The following is an 18,894-nucleotide window of genomic DNA, read 5'->3' on the forward strand; positions in this document are numbered from 1 at the left end:
AATGCAAACATACATACACGTATTTATTTTAGATAGAGTGAGTGGGGGGAAAAGCAGAGGGGAGAGAGGATCTTCAAGCAGACTCCCTGCTGAGCACAGACAGGGCCTGGGGGGGGCTTGATTCCAGGACTCTGAGACCAGGACCTGAGCCCAAATCAACAGTGAGCCACTTAACCAACTGGGCCACCCAGTGCCCCAAAATACGAACTTGTATTGTTCACCTTTCTATAAGGAGGTCAAGGCAGAGACAGCAGACACACAGGTAGAAGCACAGATCCATACGGGGCAGAAGAGGATTAACTAATATTTTGGTATATATGAGAAACATCTTCCACAAATGTCTTCATTTGTTTCTCACAAGAACTCTGAATGTTCTGCTGTGCCATTACTTCACAAAGACATTGGATATCATTGCTGGTGACAGGAAACAATTGTTCTTTCTGGCTAATTAAGTAAAAAAAAAAAACTAAAAAAAAAAAAAAAAGAAAAAGAAAAAAATCCCCCAAGAGAGGGTTTCCTTCAAAAGAAGCTCTAGAAAGGTGTATAATCAACCTTTCAAGTAAGTTTTCACAAATTACTATTTTGGTGGGCTGATGGAGCCTGTGGTTAGTTTCACATGGCGTTACCCAAATCTGGGGAGCTTATAAAGCAACGGCTCCCTGCACATGCCCTCTCTTCTAAAGAAGAGGACATAAAATTTGGTGGTTTCTTCTGTTACTGTGCCTCTGTGTCTTCAGTATTATATTTAAACTGCCAGTTCTCTATTTTTCCGTTTTTGTTATCAATTTCCTGCTTTGATGGGTATTTAGTTCTCTCTCCTTTTAAAAAGATTTTATTTATTTGAGAGAGACAGTGTGTGCGAGCAGAAGGAGGGACAGAGGGAAAGGAAGAGAATCCTAAATCAGACTCCTCGCTGAGCGCAGAGCCCGACCACGCAGGGCTCAATTCCAGGACCCTGAGATCATGACATGAGCTGACATCAAGAGTCAGATGCTTAAAGGACTGGGCCACCCAGACACCCCAGGGATTTAGTTCTCATAACTACCGTTCCCTTGGGTACCCACTCCCCAGCCTCCCAATATAATTATGTCATACATTTTGGGTAAGTCAATATTTGGTGTTTGTACTACTTAGACCATGTGAATGTTATTTATAGCTGAGTCAAGTAATGTATTCTGATTTCCTTTTCTTGGTAATTAAGAAAAATTTCCACTGGAATTAATAATTTTCTTTTTGTATGTGTGCTCACCTGTTTCTATGTCCCAACCCATCAGTTAATCCCCACTCTGCCTAAAGGATAATTCTTCTCTAAAGACATTCAAATGTGGGGTGCCTGGGTGGCTCAGTGGGTTAAAGTCTCTGCCTTCAGTCCAGGTCATGATCCTAGGGTTCTGGGATCGAGCCCCGCATTGGGCTCTCTGCTCGGGGAGGTGGGGGGAGCCTGCTTCCCCTTCTCTCTCTGCCTGCTTCTCTGCTCTCTGCCTACTTGTGATCTCTGTCTGTCAAATAAATAAATAAAATCTTAAAAAAAAAAAAAAGACATTCAAATGTATCAGGAAGTCTGTCATTTAAAAATCTTTTCCACGGGGATGTCTGGGTGGCTCAGTCGGTAAAGCGTGAAGCATCTGCCTTTGCCTCAGGTCATGATCAGGTCAGTCTAGCTCCCTGCTCAGCGGGGAGTCTGCTTTTCCCTCTGCCTCTCACCTCACTTATGCTCTCTCTCTCAAATAAATAAATAAAATCTTAAAAAAAATTAAAAATAAAAAAGGAAAAGTCTTTTCCATGGAGATCTCTCTCCAGGAGCTTCAGTCCTAATTTGGCCTGATTCTCCTCTAGAGGTGCCGCATTCCTGTGATGGAAGAACCTTCCTTCACCAACATCTTGGGGATTCCCTGCACTTCTTTTTCCTGGATCCTACATCGTCCCCCTTTTTGCCTTATTTCGTCATTTTGGTAAAAAAACATTCACCAAGTATCTTCCTGAGGAGTATTTTTAAAGTTTTTGATTCTGAATGTGTTATTACTTTAACATGGGACACGGAATTTTGGGGTGCAACCAGTCTAAGTTTCCAGTGTTGGTTTGAGCACTTCTGATCCCCAGCACATGGCACAGAAGCTGTTTTTCCCTCTTTGGAAGTTTCTAGATCTTGTCCTCAGCGCTGCTGTTCTTGACTTCACACCAAAGCGATTTGGAGCTGGTCTTCCATAACCATGAGGGTATGCAGTGGCTGTCCTGTGGAGTCGGATCTGGCAGTGGGAGAGTTTTCCTTGCATTACTTCCCGGATAATAACCTCTCTTCTCTTCTCAGCATCTCTGTTTAGTCAGATGCTGAACCTCCTCGTTTCAGTCTTTAATTTTTTAATATTTTCTCTAATTTTTCCTTTGTCTTTCTGTTCTATATTCAGAGAGATTTTCTCAACTAATCAACATTTCCTGTGACTTTTTTAGGAGCTTTTTTTTTTTTTAAAACAGCACTTCCTTTTTTTTTAATTACTATTTTTTATCAAGAGCCCTTTCTTGTCCTTTGATTACTTTATGCCAACAGAAAATCATTTCATCACTCTGAGAAGATAATCATTTCTTCATTTTCTTGTACTCTTTGCATGATCTCTGTTTTTTTTTCCCTTCCCCCTCGGTTTTCTGTCTAGGTCTATCTTTCAAGTTCAAGTCTTGGCTCAAATGGCTGTTCATCTCTGATTCTGGTCTCCTTATGTAAGATGAGGCCCTGAACATCTGATGAGAAGTCCTGTGTCATGGCGGGTTTGTAAATATGTAATATGACATTCAGTATACTGGAGCCCCTCCCCCCTCACGCCGCCAGTGTCTATACTGCCCGTCTTTCCCCTTGTCTCTTGGGCATTCCACCACCTAACTGTATCTTTTCCATTTAATAGCTTGCTTATCATCCCTGCTCCTCCCTGAACAACTACCTACCGGGCACTGACTTCTATTGGGTCCTGGTGATCAGTGATGACCTATGAAGAGTGTGCTTTACCAAAATCTGTTATAAGTGAGGCAGTATGGGGTAAATCACACTGACACTGGAGCCAGACTCCCTGGGTTTTGTTTTGAATATTTATTGATTGATTGATTTCAGGCAGGGAGGGGCAGAGGAAAAGAGAAAATTAAGCAGACTCTGGGCTTAGTATGGAGACTATTGCGGGGCTCGATCTCGTGACCCTGAGATCTCAACCTAAGCCAAAACCGAGAATCGGATGCCCCACTGACTGAGCCATCGAGGTACCCCCAGACTCCTTGGGTTTTAATCTCCATTTTTATTATCTTAATGGACAACTATGGTACCTCCCTCAAAGTGTGGTTATGAGGATTAAAGAAGTCAATATAGGCAAAGAGCTTAGAACAGTATGTGGGATGTAATAAGTTCTATAGAAATCCTAACTGTTATTATTTTTAAGTAAGTCAGGAGGGTGATTTCTCAAGTAACTTAAACAGTTCTCAAGCAGCTTGGCAGCTCCTGCTGGAAAGGGAAGAAACCCCGAGGACCCACGACATGTGCCAGATCCTCTGCTCTGTATTTAATACACATCATTCTATTTAAGCTTAGGCCTCACAGCCTCACAGGGTGGATATCCTGCTTGGAAGGTCAGAAGAATGAAGCTCAGAGAGGGCAATAACTTGCTGAAGGCTCCACAGCCGGTATGTCGGACTCAAAGCGCAGACTCTCCTGCCTCTCACACGCCTCCCTCCCATGTGGGAACGAACAGTTCCTGCTGTAACAGGCCAACTGCAAAGGGATTCTGTCAGGACCCATGCAGGCCTCCGTAGGCCTCTATGTTCCTCTATGGGGACTTAATTAAATGCTAATAAAGTCATACAATAGCACCTGATGATAAATATCCTCTTTTTAACCTGAAGTTCCCCTTCAAATACTCGGGACTGACAACATTTCACTCAGAGGCTTCATAAATTCAACTCCCAGGAAACCATGAAGCAGAATCTCTAAGCAGGAAGAGAAAGTTTTAAAAGTTTAAAGGGCATCTCTATTCATGATGAACTCTCTCGAAACAAGAGGTACCATGGGGCTATAAAGAAAAAACAAGGCCTAAAGGAAAGCGACCGTGTAAATGTCCAACCACCCAGAGCCTGACAAAGGGACAGTACTCACAATTTCTCCAGAAGGCAGATGTATAGTCTGTGGTGCCTGCTTGTTCAAAAATTTGTTTAATAAGCGAATGTTGGCAAACGTCCCTCGTGCCATGATGGCATCATTCCCTCGGCGGGAGCCATAGGAGTTGAATTCTCGTGGAGTCAAGCTAATAATGCAAGCAGGAGAGGAGCTAGTTAGTGAATGGTTCAAAGACAAAACTTAGCTTCCATCAAGAAAAGGGAAAAAAGCTGTTCCTGTATCTTCTGCTGAGGGTAGAGTCAGAGATCAGAGGTGTGGCAGTGAAAGGGGGAAATTAGCATTGTCTCAGGGTCAGCTTCTAGTTTTATAAATCTGGGTAGAAAAACCAGGAGGAATTCTAATAATTATTTATTTTACTGATTCAATAGGGTAGCCTGGAAAGTGTCACAAAAGATAAAATATTAGGGTGTCTGCGTGGCTCAATAGTTAAGCAACTGCCTTCAGCTCAGGTCATGATCCTGGAGTCCCGGGATCGAGTCCCACATCGGGCTCCCAGCTCCCAAGGGGAGTCTGCTTCTCCCTGAGACCTTCTCCCCTCTCGTGCTCTCTCTTACTGTCTCTCTCTGAAACAAACAAACAAACAAATAAATCTTAAAAAAAAAAAAAGGTAAAATATTAAAAATGGGTAAGAAAAAGGAAACCAAAAGACTAATCAGCATGGGCCAGTTGGGTGGTGCCAAGAATTAGGGAAACACAAAATGCATTCTGTAAACTAACTGGAAGGAGGTATATATTTGTCCTCAAGTCATCAAGAACTCAGTGTATTGGGCAGACACGGAACTGGCAACATGATTTACAATTTTCGTAAGATAAAAGTCAGAGTGGTGCCGAAGAGGCAGAACAGCTCTTTCTGGTCCTGAAATCAAAGAAAAATCCTGTCTGGGGGCCCCGGTGAAAGGACACTTTGTGACAGGAGGAACATCTTACAATTAACACAGCGATCGGCTCACTGGGTTTCTTTAAAAATGCTAGGATGTGTGTGTGAGTGGTAGTCTGATCTTACCATAAGATGTGATCTGGAGATTGAGAGAGTCTGTGAATGGGATTCAGGAGCAGGTGAGCATGTCTACAAACTCCTGAAATTGTACCCAGAATGCTGGGGATATGTGCACTTTTCCAGGAAGGTGGGATTCTTTTCATTCAATTCCCGAGAGTCCGTATCTCAAAAGTGTCAACAATCACCAATCAAAAAAAGCAGTGGTCACTGCTTCTTTCCTTAGTTTCTTTCTCTAGCCTCAACCGCTGTGTCTCTCTGTTTATTGGTGAATCCTTTTCTCCCATTCATTCATTCATTCATTCATTCAGCAACTACTGAGCCCCAGCTACGTGCCAAGAACTATTCTCGGGCTTGAGGTGGATCAAGGAACAACACAGATGAGGATTCCTGCCTTCGCAGGGCTTACATTCTAAAAGGCAGAGACGGGGCGCCTGGGTGGCTCAGGGGGTTAAGCCTCTGCCTTCAGCTCAGGTCATGATCTCAGGGTCCTGGGATCGAGCCCTGAATTGGGCTCTCTGCTCATTGGGAAGCCTGCTTCCCCCTCTCTCTCTGCCTACTTGTGCTCTCTCTGTCAAATAAATAAAATCTTTAAAAGGAAGAGACAAATAATCATAATTTAAAAATGAGCATCTTACATAAGTGTTACTACATTGTGGTTAATAACTGAGGGGAAAAAAAGTAGATCAAGACAAGAACAGGGGTACAGTGGGGGTGACCTCATGGAGGAAGACTTGAAGTGGCAAGGGAGTTGGGGAACAGCATCCAAGAGGAAAAAACAGCCAGCTCAACCAAAGGCCCTCAGGCAGAAGGGTATTTGAACTTACCTGGAATATTCAACAACTGAGGCACCCACCAGTGTAGCCAGAGCAGTGTGGGGAGGGGAAAGAGCAGGGATTCGCCGACCCCTCTCAAATATCCCCTGCCCTTCTCTGCTCAGTGATGCACTTAGGTCTCCCATTCAAAGTACAATCCCGTCCCTTCAGAATCTGATCATGTGTGTCTGGGTGTAGAAAGTCCCTGTACATTTAATACAGTAGTTGCCCCACGTTAAAAAAAATCTTGAGATAGACTCCTGTGCATCTCACTCTAGAGGCAGGCTAGGTTCTGATGCTTACAGCACTCCCGTCTCTGGGGAACGTGGACTACTCTTGCTCTGAACATGACTGTCCTATAGGATGCACCAGGAGGAGGCAGAGGCGAATGGGGCTCAGCAGGATGGAGAGGTGTGAAGAAAACACCCCAGCCACCAGGAAAGCGACATGGGGCCAAGGCCATTTTCCTCTGGCATTGACCAAAAAAAGGAAAAAATGAACGAATAAGTGTTGAATTTTGTTCTTAGATTAGCTCTGGGCCCATCCCTGAAGATGTGGATTTGGAAGGTGCCAATGGGAGCTGGAATGTTTATCTCCCCAGATAATTCTCAGGGAAAGTCAGCTCTGGGACAGACTCTGACCACTCTCGGTGTATTAGAAGACAGTGGGTAATACTGGTTTGGTACCCACTGACGTCAGTCTGTGACTGATGGATCCATCAATGGACGTGTCAGTGGCAAATCACAGTCATACGTGTCTCAGACAGGGGGCAGCAGCGCAGAGGACACCCCACCGAGTGCCCCGCAGGCTGAGAGCAGAGCCTGGACTCCAGTGGGGACACTGGCGCAGAAGGAAGGTCCCTGTGCTGGGGTTTCCTCACTCACGGAATCTCCCGAGGAAGCTGCAAAGCAGCAAACAGAAAAGGTGACTGGTTTTCAAGCCTCAAGGTTTGGTGAAAAAACCAGAGTCTGATTGAAAAGAGAACATGTGAACAGAAACACCGGCCTCATTCTCTCCATTTTTGCTTCTTACTCTTCCCCTCACTCACACTTACCCTCTGTTAGTCAAGTAGCGAGCAGCGGGGCTGTTTCTTGCGATATTTCCAGCTGGCGAGATGTGGTCAGTTGTTACGGAATCTCCCAAGTTTAACAGCACGTAGGCATCCACTATAGATTTGGGCGGCTGAAGAGCCAAAGTCTAGCAAAGAATACGCCAGTCAGTGCCAGCTCAGGTTTTCTCCAGTCACCAGGGTGGACCTGAATTGGGGGACAGCCCTACGTCGCTGTACAGAAAATTCTAGGTTTTTGGTTTTATCAGGGGTGCTTACAAAAGTAAGGTGAATTTACTCCAAACATTTACATTCCACCCATGGAGGGAGGCAAAGTATTGGGACTATTCCCTCGAAAGCAACAGGAATGCAGCTGCAAATGACCTTCTGTGTCTCCACATCCAGGGAACAGAGATGTTGAGGACAACCAGAACCCTGGCTTCTACCCCCTCCTCTTCCCACCAGCAGAGCGCAAAGTCCTTGATCATCAGTTATAGGTAACATTTCCCTTGGTTTTTTTTTTTTTTTTTTTTTTTAGTATAAGGTTTAAATATAGCAGGCCCGGGGATGTTTTGCTGAAATAGTCCTCGGACTTTTCTGAGTCTCTGTCCAGAATGGCCAGGGCGTGTCTGCGCAGCCACACAGAACCCTTGGACAGAGACACTGTAGGTCCCTAGAGCCAACTACCCCAGCATCTCAGAACTCTCCCCAGTACTGTCTGCTTGGGTTGGTAAAGGTTTCATTGGAATGTGTAGTTAGAGCAAGGGTAGAAGGTAATCAAATAGACTTTATAAGGAAAGAGAATTTTGAAAAACTCATTTTGATAAAAATAAAAAAGTCATACCAGGTTTTCAAAGAATGGTGGTGACTTAATATATGTAGATTTGGGATTCCAGCAATATAGCTTGTCCGATGGGGCTGCTAAGGCATTCCAGCTTTCATTCACGGTCTTACAAACAAAAAAGACAGAAGAAAGAAAAGCAAATCTAATTACACTGCACTCAAAGTTAAGTGTGACATGAAACCAGAAACTATATATCCTAAGAGTACAATAAAAACCATTCTTAGCATAATACCCTCTAGGTATTAAAGTGAAATAGTCAGACAAAGACCGATACTATGATTTCCTTGCTAGGGGGAATCTAAAAAACAAAGTGAAAAAACAAAGCAGAAACAGATCCATAAACACAGAGAACTAACTGATGGTTGCCAGAGGAGAGGGGAGGTGTGAGGATGGGCAAAAAGGGGCACAGGGGAGGGGGAGGTACATGCTTCCAGTTATAGAATGAGTAAGTCACGGGGATGAAGGTACAGCGTTGGGAATTCAGTCAGTGGTATCGTAATAGTGTCGAATGGTGACAGATGGTGGCTACGCTTGGGTAATGCACAGAGTTGTCCGATCACTATGTTGTACACCTGAAGCCAATGTAACACTGTGTGTCAACAGTACTTAAATAAAACCCAAACCAAAATAGTTCTTATTCTAGTCACACAAAAGAGCTCCTTGACACTAAGACACTATCATGCCAGATGACTTCAAAATACACAAACACTGTGACAGGCAACTTCGAAGATGGCCCCAAGGACCTGCCCCCCACTCACTGCACACCCTTAAGCGATTGGCTCCTGCTGAGTGTGGGCTGAACCTAGTGACTCATTTCCAAGATTGGGTTATAAAAAGACTGCCTTCTGTCTCTCTCTCCCTTTCCTGCCTGCTCTGATGGAAGCCAGGACCATGCTGTGAGTTGTGACGAGACCCCTGAGCAAGGCAATGGGGAAGCCTCTAGGGAACCATCAGAAGGGAACGGAGGCCCTCAGTCCGACAGCCTGTGAGGTGTATTGTCCTGCCAACAGCCACGCGAGTGGCCCTGGAAGTGGATCCTCCCCCAGCTGAGCCTTCAGATGAGCTCCGCACCAAAGGACACCTCGGCTGGAGCCTTGTGAAGGCATAGGCACCCAGGTAAGCCACACGTGGATTTTTAATCCATAGAAACCATGAGATTTAATAAAAGCAGTTTCTAAGTTTTGGGATAATTCGTTGCACAGCAAGAGATAACTAAGCCATATACATAATATAATTTATGAAACAATAATCCAGATTGTACCCAAGGGGAAATTATTTACTCTTTGAAGATTTGGGGAAGTAGATGTCCAGGTCACAGGGACACGGGACAGCAAATGACAGCTGCTATACATTAAAGTCAGCTTCAACTGTCTCCATGGAGCCATAACTTCAGTCTTTGGAGAAATGCATTTAACCCAGTGCCCAGCAAACTTGTTCATACCACTTCCCAGTGAGCACTCTGTGGGAGATCATGGTCCATGAATGTGATCCCAATTTGACCCTCTTTCCCAGACAGCCCGCTCTTGTATTTCAAACCCAAGACCCAGTCAGCATTTCTTTGGTGAGCCTACCCACAGAAAGCAGAGAAAGGAATAACATCCAAGGGTCTCAGAAAATGATACTGAGCCCCACACATTTTCTTCCTATTTATCAAATGTGCAGAAAGGTTTATTTAATTCAGTGGTTTGGTGCTTTTTCCTCAGTGGCTTTTTAAATTTTTTTTAAGCATCCAAATAATTCTGGGAGGGGCATCCAACCCATGAACTCTACGTCAGTGAGACTCTATAGTGACATCAGGGATCCCCAACCACAGCCGACACAGCACCCAGGGTCTGAGTGGGAGAGGTTCTGGCGAGCTGGGTAGGAATCACACACAACCTACAACCTCTCTTCTTGAGGCTGCTGCCGAGTCTGGGACCTTGTCCAAATCTGGGAAAATCTGGAGAGTGTGGGGTGTGTAAAAATGGAAGTCACAGGAGAAAATGACTGAGAACTACCCCCTTGGTTATCTGAAGAAAGAAATGTGACTTCCTCTAGTTTCCACCACCATCGGCCTTGGGGTCTGCAGAGACGTCACAGAGGAATGGCTGTCCCCTGGTCATAAGAGGGCAGAGCGGACGGGGACCTCACCTCTATCTTCTGGTAGACCTCCTTAAACATGCCCGGGATCACGTACTGACGCTCCACTGCCTGGATCTCGTCTCGGGTTGGCCAGATGTCTTTCAGAAATACCTGCTGTCCCTTTGCATTGACCCCTGGGGAAAATAAGTTTATTAAGGAGAAAAACTGCATTTAATACCCCATTTTCATGATCCCAACCAGTCAAATCCCATTCGCTGTGGTAGAAGCGTTCTGTAAAGTCCATGCAAACACTGTGTGGTGAAGTGTGAATTGCCGGCACTAGGGGACATGGGTCAGGCTCCCGACAGCCTCTCGTCACAACACTTTCAGCACCCGACCAATACATAATCTTGCTTCACGTGTGCTTCTGCTTAAAGACACCTCATCCAGGACATCTCGCTGAAGCATTTGCGAGGAAGTCCCAGCCAACAGCACTACAACTCATGCCTGAACAAAGTCTACCTCCCACGAGGCACCCCCAACCTTCTTGGGCTTCCGCACGCTAGAGAGCACTTCGGCACTATGCTTGGGGGCTATTTTTAAAAAGAGAAATCACCAAAACCACAAAAATGTGGAAAAATATGGCACTACACAGAGCACGAACAGGATATGCGAGCTGAAAGGAGAAGGCAGGGCCCCGCCTCGTTCGGCAGCAGCTGAAGTGACGCAAAGCCTTTACCCCTCTGTACATGTCTGCCAATTACTGTGGAGGCAAGACGAGTCTTGATTTGGGGGCTAAAATACATTTATTGAAGAGGCAAATTTGCAAATACCAAATCCGCACATGAGGATCCATTCTAGCTCTAGTGGTGATCTCCTAAAAGTAAACTGAAGGGGCGCTGTTGTTGTATTATTGAATCTGCTGAGATTGGACAGAGAAGGACACAGCAAGACCTCCAGAGGAAAGGAAACAAAAAGCATCATTTCTCTGGATTTGGGGAGGCTGAACTATCTGAGACATGTTCCTACACTGGATATGTTAAAACAGTGCCCCATGTTAGATAAAATCGGAGCTAGAAATTGGAGCGGGAGATGAACCACAGAGACTAAGGACTCTGAAAAACAATCTGAGGGTTTTGAAGGGGCGGGGGTTGGGAAGTTGGGCCAGCCTGGTGGTGGGTATTGTGGAGGGCATGTATTGCATGGAGCCCTGGGTGTGGTGCATAAACAATGAATTCTAGTACACTGAAAAGTAATTAAAAAAAAAAAAAATTAAAAAAAAAACCGGAGCTAGAAAGAGAAGAATTGGGGAAGAAGCCAGAATAGTATGCTCTCTCTGACTTTTCAGATTTCCTTTTGTCATCCCTTATCCTTCAGTCGATTTTTATCTGTTCCAGTTCTGTCCTGGCTGTGTATGCGGAGAAAAGAAAATATTCTTCTCATCTTTGTCAGTTCTATGCCTTATTATTTATTAGCACCATGCTCTAACCAGCTGAACTAACCGACCATCTACCTATGCCTCATTATTTATTAACAAAAGTGGTTACTCTCCCTCCAGTAATATTTTTGAATTCACCAGAAAACAAACAAGGGCAGCCCCACAAACGATATCTTACCCAGAGGCTCTTTCTCAAAGTTGATCCTGATGGTCCCAGCAATTGCATAGGCTATCACCAAGGGCGGAGAGGCTAAATAGTTGGCCCGGGTATTGGGGTGGACTCGACCTTCGAAATTCCTGTTCCCAGAGAGTACTCCGACAGCAACCAGGTCTCCCTGTGTCCGGCAAGAGAAAGATCTGGTGACACGGAGAAAGGGGCCAGGCTTTCTGTCTTAGACCCCCCGCGGAACGCTCCCATCACAGTGGGAGTTCTTTAACCTCCCTTTCACATGGTCCTCTGCCTGTGGGGAGAAGAGCATGCATGGGTGTCCCTGGGGAGACTGCAGTGAAGGACACCAAGAGACATGGTTTCTGCTCACAAGGAAATCCCAGGTGTGTCAGAAGGCAGCATCCTGGTGATTTCTCTGCCCAGGGCCTGAGAACAGGAGGGCAAGTCCAATAGTTGAAAGCTAAAGGAAGCCACGCTGACCTCCATGCGTTCTGTAATTCAGGCAAACCAAACCGTGCTTCTCAATGCTACATTTATGGGACAGAAATCCCATGCAATGCAGTTTCGACTGCACTGTCTGTGTGGAGACACACCTGATTCTGAGCCAGGCTGCAGACGGCCAGGCACACCGAGTCCTGGAGCCGTGTGTAGTCCAAGAGCCCATGTGTGCAGGTACTGTGCCAAGTCCTTCACATTCACTGTCATCCCCACGCTCACAACTCTGTGAAACAGGTCCTATCATCATCCCCAATTTACAGGTGCAAAAACTGAGGGACAAGGTCGATAGCCAGTCAGGTTAGCTTGACTCCAAAGACCCTATGTCTGAACACACCCCCTGCTGCCCTGGGACTTCCTGAGATGACCAGCATTCAGGTCACACATCACACGAAAAGAGCCCCACAGGCTCCTCGGTCATTACCTGCGTGATGGCTTCGACCACAGGGTCAGGTAAGGGCCCGCTGTTGCCGATACAGGTCATGCAACCGTAGCCCACCACATCAAACCTGGCCGCCAGAAGAGAAGCGAGACGTGAGTGAGAGTGAGTCTCAGCAAGCTGCTCTGCTGGGGACAGTTCTAGAGACCGCTGATTCACAGAGAACAGGGGCATGTGGAACAAGTGTAGTCCTGTTTCTATAAAGCTTTCATTCTCAGGAGTGCTGTGAAGATTTTTTAATTTTAAGTACTATCTATCCCCCAACGTGGGGTTTGAACCCACAACTCTAAGATCAAGAATCGCATGTTCTACACCTGAGCCAGCCAGGTAGAGCATTTTAATATACTACTCATCCATTCTAGATCACTCAGTTAGTCTTTTCTGAGTAAATTGTAAAAAGGAGCCTATCTAGCCTATCTTTTTAAAAGTTGAAATCACATCACCATTAATTTCTCTATCACATCACTATTAAATTTCTCTATTCACTACTTTGATTGTATAATCAATAAGGACTTCGACTTTGAGACATACAAATAAAATCTTTCTCATCCAAATCAGGAATAGTGAGGAAACTGGAGGAATTGTATTCGGTAACAAATGGCTTGTTTAAACCAAGGAATTAAAACATGTTTAGCCAGTTATTTTCATGCCTAACAGCAGCCTCTCAGCTGCTGAGCCAGCACTAGCCCATCTCATGACCTCTGCCAATTGAGGAGACACCCCTCCTCCAGAAGGCTGCGGTGCCACACCAAAGCACAGGCTTGATTTCAGCCCTGCTTTGCCCTTCAAGAGCACCCTTGTCTGATGTACAACAAGCACAACTGTCCACAGGAGAGCTGACTCTGTGGGAATGTGAGGGCGGAAGTCTGCTCACCGGCTGACGAGACTCATCAGATACCATCAGAGAAGGTGATGCGTGTTACAAGGTGATGCGGCGTGATATGTGTGGAATAAAATACAACATAAGTGATGGTATAAAAGGAAATGCCTCCTCACCCAAGCTGGGACAGATACGGCATGACCCCGCTCTCCCGCAGGTAGTAGGTGACCACACCGCTTCCAGGAGACAGGCTAGTTTTGATGTAAGGCTTCACGTTCAGGCCGGCATTCACAGCTTTCTTTGCTAACAGTCCTGTGAAATGGTAAACACCGACACAGTGTTGGGTGGCCGCCCACTCTCGGTGCTGGGGCAGTTTCAGGAGAGAGACCGACCCCTCCATCTGCGTCATCTGCCACCGCCCAACAAAGCCCTGATCACAGTGCTTTCTGTTCCTTCTGCTGCCTAGCACAAATCAACAACTCACTGACCCAAAGTTATTTGCACGTACACAGTAAACTCAAAATTAGTCAAGGAAATGAAGAAAGAAATAGGCTTTTTCTTTTGAAGACATAAACCTAAAAATATTAAGGAAAATATTATAGAATTACGATTTTAACTTTTGGAGGGAAAACAATCTTTCTGATTATGTTATATTTGGATGAAGATTATAATTGGTAGGGCTTTATATCCTTTCTTTTTTTTTTTTTTTAAAGATTTTATTTATTTGGCAGAGAGAGATCACAAGTAAGCAGAGAGGCAGGCAGAGAGAGAGAGAGAGAGAGAGAGAGAGAGAGAGAGAAGCAGGCTCCCCGCTGAGCAGAGAGCCCGATGCGGGACTCGATCCCAGGACCCTGAGACCATGACCTGAGCCGAAGGCAGCGGCTTAACCCACTGAGCCACCCAGGCGCCCTATATCCTTTCTTAAAGGATATAAACTGTGTACTGGTTGGTGAGAAGTACGGTCAGGGTAGAGTAAAAATCTAGTCCCCAGGTATTCTTTTAAAGGAGAAAATCAAGAGCTCTTGGCCGCTGGAATTTTGGCAAATACAGAGACTACTGCAGAGATGCTGGGTGCTCTCTTACGACATATCAGAGAATTTGGAAAGAAATGAGTGGGGGTAAAAAGGCACAAGAATCTACAGACACGCTACGGACTTGTCTTAAGGAAACTCCTTTGTTCCAGACACAAAAAGCTTAGGGATCAACGCATGAATTCTTGGACAAAGGTGTTCCATATGTACTTGTACACTTTTTAAAGAAAGAACTCTTTGATGATCTTTGGTTTATGGACACAAAAAGAACTCCTGGGAATGACAAAAAAATCTTGACACTAAAGAGACTTCTATTAATAAAACTCTGCATGTAATATTAACTACTTGACCAGAATTGCTTAAGAGCCAAGTAAGCTCTCCGTGCCCTAATTCAGAGACACTTAAAATACTTCTGAGACAGACTGAAGCCTGGTGTACAAAAAGGCCTCTCAGGGTTTTTACAGACACTAATCTGTGATATAAAAATAGTTTTTTTTCTTTCAGAGTCTGACACAAGATTCTAAGCTTACCAGAAAAAAAATTTTTTTTTTTTTTTTGCTTTCTTCTACTTATTTTCTGTGTTAATTCTAAAGACAAGTATGCATTATGTATTCTACTTTACATACTTTGCTTTGGACACTCGTTACTGTGTAAACACTTTTGGACCAACACATTTCTGCATCAGGAAAAGACAAGGTTTGGGGAATTGCACGTAGATTCAGGTAAGCCCCAAGTAGCGTCTTGAAAGATTTCTGCCCACATGACCCCATGACCTCGGGGAGGGAGGCCGACACTCACCTGCCCCTAACATCACAGATGGGTTACTGGTGTTTGTGCAGCTAGTAATGGCAGCGATGACCACAGAACCATGAGTAAGGGTGAATTCGCTATTATTGTAGATAAACGTCTTGTGGTCATTATGATGGTCCAGAGCAACCTGGAATCCTTTAAACCCTTGCTATGGGAAAGAGAGAAAAAAACACCGTGAAATGTTCTCACTTTAGAAGAAAAAGAAATACCTTGTACCTATAATTTCAACAGCCAATTTTTAGCAAAACAAATATCTCGGCCAATGAACTCTGAAATGCTACAGAAAAACGAAAGCCTCTTTATTGTTTTTAAATCTTTATAAAAGACAGTCATAATTTCTGACTCTCACTCTGCTTTGAAGTCCTATCAACAATGACTTGCTTACAACTACAAATTTAGTTCCAAGTTAGTCTAATTAAACCAGATGACATTACTGTAGAGTTTCATGGATATGAACCACGGTCACTGATTCTAACATGATGGAAATTTAGAAAAAGGTGTCCTTCTGGCCAGATTCAACTAATCGTGGTCAATAAGGCACATCAAGGACAGCTGAACATTTGGTGTCATGCTGATGGCCCCAGGATAAAACGAATCACATATCTTAATCATCATTTGGGGATATGCTCATTGAAAATCTGCATACAAGACACTAGGTACTTTGTGGAATACAAAGGTAGTGCTGACACAACCCCTCACTCAAACGTATGGTCCAATAAGGGGAATCAGACCTGCAAATAATATAAAGGACCAGCAGTGTAAGTTCAAGAACATGGATGCCATCCAAGGGTTTCAGACCAAGTGCCATGGAAGGTTCAAATGAGGGACCAGTGACTTTCTGCTGGAGATGTGAGGCCACGCTGTGGAGGCTGAGAGACACGAACATGAAGGGGGGGAGGAGCCATGCAGGTGGGTGAAGGGGGGGCATGAACAGAAGTACAATGGCCAGAAAAGCCAGGGCAAGTCGAGTGTACAGTATGATGAGAGTCATAGGAAAAGTAGATGTTCGGGCTGGGTTGTGTTCACAGACAGTAATGGGCTCTAAGGAAGCTGTGTGGCTCTTGAGCAATGGGACAGGCACTGAGGACTTCAGGATGGAGAAGAAATGCCGTCAGCATCAGGCTTTGGGAACCTTCGTTATGGCGGGGGGAGTGGAAAGCAGTGTGGCTCTAAGACATGGGGCATAGGGCTGGGTGGGGAGGGGGGACTTCCACCTGGCTTTCCCCAGCCCCTACCTTGGCTCCGAGGCAGCTCTCAAAGTCCTTTTTCATGTCAGTCACAGCGACTTTGTCCTGAGGCCTTTTTGGTCCACTGCAGCAAGGCACAACCGTTCCCAAATTTAATTCCACAACCTGTCCACCCAAAAGAGAAGGAGATAAGAGCTGACATTGTCCCCTCAGAGCAAAAATGCAAGCTGGGCCAGAGAACTGAAAACACCACAACCACAAAAACAAGGTGCGCCTGGTGGCTCAGTTGATTAAGCCTCTGCCTTTAGCTCAGGTCATGATCCCAGGGTCCTGGGATTGAGCCCTGCATCAGGCTCCTTGCTTAGCAGGGAGACCGCTTCTCCCTTCTTCTCTTGTTCCCTCTGCTTGTGCTCTCTCTTGCTCTGTCAAATAAAATCTTTAAGGAAAAACAACAACAACAACAACTAAGCCATCACATTCATAAACAAGGACTCAACGTTCTTCTTAATCCTTAAGGAATGAATTTCCAAAGATCAGGATGGGCACGTAAGTGGCATGGGACAGGCAGGAAGCCTTGTCACCTCCCGGAAAGACCAGGGTGTGTGCCTAGCTGCTGGCCAGCATCTTCTATGCATGCATTTTTGCAAAGCAGCCGATGCATTCTTTTTAATGCTTAGCTTAGTTTGAGATGGGTTTTCTACTAAAATGATACAAAACCCATTGTACTTTTTTCTTTTTTTTCTTTCTTTTTTTTTTTAAAGATTTTATTTATTTATTTGACAGACAGAGATCACAAGTAGACAGAGAGAGGAGGAAGCAGGCTCCTTGCTAAGCAGAGAGCCCAATGCGGGGCTTGATCCCAGGACCCTGAGACCATGACCTGAGCTGAAGGCAGAGGCTTCAATCCACTGAGCCACCCAGGCGCCCCTGTACTTTTTTCTAAAATGATTTGATAGGATGCTGCCACTTAGTCATCAATGCCAGGCAATGGGCCAGGGTCTGACTGCATATATCCTTCCCTCAGGTGCACTGTGAAACATAACCAGGGTGACCTGGTGACCATCCAGGCTTGCCAATCCAGAAAAATGTAGAATCAGTTTGCCCCCTAGAGAATGAATGAAGGTAAGTCACTGGATAAACCAGAACTAATTCCTATGCTTGACCTCCATTTCTTTTCCATCTATAGTGATGAGATGAGCCCCTCAAACAGCCCTCCTCTCTCTGGTGAAGCCCTTCTTCAAAGGTCTTCCACATTAGGGGAGTCAATCAGTAGGTCAGAAAGGGGACACACATTCAACCTAATGGCCAAGAGAAAAGGAAGAAGTCATTTTAGGTTTATAATTCCTTATCTTCTTGGGCGCCTGGGTGGCTCAGTGGGTTAAGCCGCTGCCTTCGGCTCAGGTCATGATCTCAGGGTCCCGGGATCGAGTCCCGCATAGGGCTCTCTGCTCAGCAGGGAGCCTGCTTCCCTCTCTCTCTCTCTGCCTGCCTCTCTATCTACTTGTGATCTCTCTCTGTCAAATAAATAAATAAAATCTTAAAAAAAAAAAAAAGCTCAGGCTTAATTCAAAGGTCTTCCACATTAGGGGAGTCAATCAGTAGGTCAGAAAGGGGACACACATTCAACCTAATGGCCAAGAGAAAAGGAAGAAGTCATTTTAGGTTTATAATTCCTTATCTTCTTAATTGTTGTAGTCTTTTAAAACTTTGTTCTTCTGTGATGACTTGGCAGTAACTAATTTCCTACAAGTATGCCCCCTCAGAATAAAACACACACACAACTAAAATCACCGCCTAGAGGAAAAGGAAATGTACTCTCTCATACCTGGGCAAAGTCTGGGTCTTGAGAGGGGTCACTGAAATCCCGAAACATTCCTACAGCTTGAAGATACTTTTTCATTTGCTTTACTTTTTCTTCATCACGACCTAAATGGGCATTTTAAGAAATAACAAGTAACAGAGGTTAAGATTTCCTGCTGAAGGGACGTCTGGGTGGCTCAGTTGGTTAAGCATCTGCCTTTGGGTCAGGTCATGATCCTGGGGTCCTAGGATGGAGTCCCACATCGGGCTCCCTGCTCAGTGGGAAACCTGCTTCTCCCTCTGCCTGCGACTCCCCCTACTTGTGCTCTCTCTGACAAATAAGTAAGTAAAAAATTTCCTTGTGAAATGAACGCCTCCACCAGTAATTACACAACTAAGGTGCATTCTGCTTACACGCACACCAAAACCTTTGCTGATATTTCAACTTTCTGTCTAATATTCTGACTCTCTGCCTGATGGTGCTCTTTACTAGGGGTCAGACTATTTTCTGAAGCAGATTCTGGTCCTGTCTGTAAACACTCCCCCTCTCTTTGGTTATCATCGTCCATTCAGAGGACCTCAGGCTTAGTTAATTGTCAGAGCACACCTTCATTACTAAGATCACTTGTGTCCCATCAAATAACCAGTAGTAGAAGACCAGCACGAAGAGTTAGGCTTCCGAATACCTGATCCCTTTCGGCTGGCTACACTGTGTCTTTGTCATATCTTCTGAATTCCCGACAACCATTTTGATTCCATAGAGAAAAGGAAAAAAAACCTATAAATGCGACCCTGT

General features: G+C 45.0%; 1 protein-coding gene across 1 annotated transcript in view; it reads right to left on the minus strand.

Annotated features, from left to right (window-relative positions):
• ACO1 (aconitase 1) overlaps nt 1-18,894 on the minus strand; it is a 57,069-nt gene that overhangs the window by 4,271 nt on the left and 33,904 nt on the right. The window contains exons 9-18 of the mRNA XM_046023118.1: nt 18,124-18,224; nt 16,347-16,463; nt 15,100-15,259; nt 13,447-13,582; nt 12,436-12,520; nt 11,526-11,682; nt 9,979-10,103; nt 7,849-7,953; nt 7,011-7,153; nt 4,127-4,274 (exon numbers count right to left, since the gene is read on the minus strand). Of these exons, the coding sequence (XP_045879074.1) occupies nt 4,127-4,274; nt 7,011-7,153; nt 7,849-7,953; nt 9,979-10,103; nt 11,526-11,682; nt 12,436-12,520; nt 13,447-13,582; nt 15,100-15,259; nt 16,347-16,463; nt 18,124-18,224 (1,277 nt within the window). The remainder of the gene's footprint in view (nt 1-4,126; nt 4,275-7,010; nt 7,154-7,848; nt 7,954-9,978; nt 10,104-11,525; nt 11,683-12,435; nt 12,521-13,446; nt 13,583-15,099; nt 15,260-16,346; nt 16,464-18,123; nt 18,225-18,894) is intronic.

Source organism: Meles meles, chromosome 11, assembly GCF_922984935.1.
Source record: "Meles meles chromosome 11, mMelMel3.1 paternal haplotype, whole genome shotgun sequence".
NCBI lineage: Eukaryota > Metazoa > Chordata > Mammalia > Carnivora > Mustelidae > Meles > Meles meles.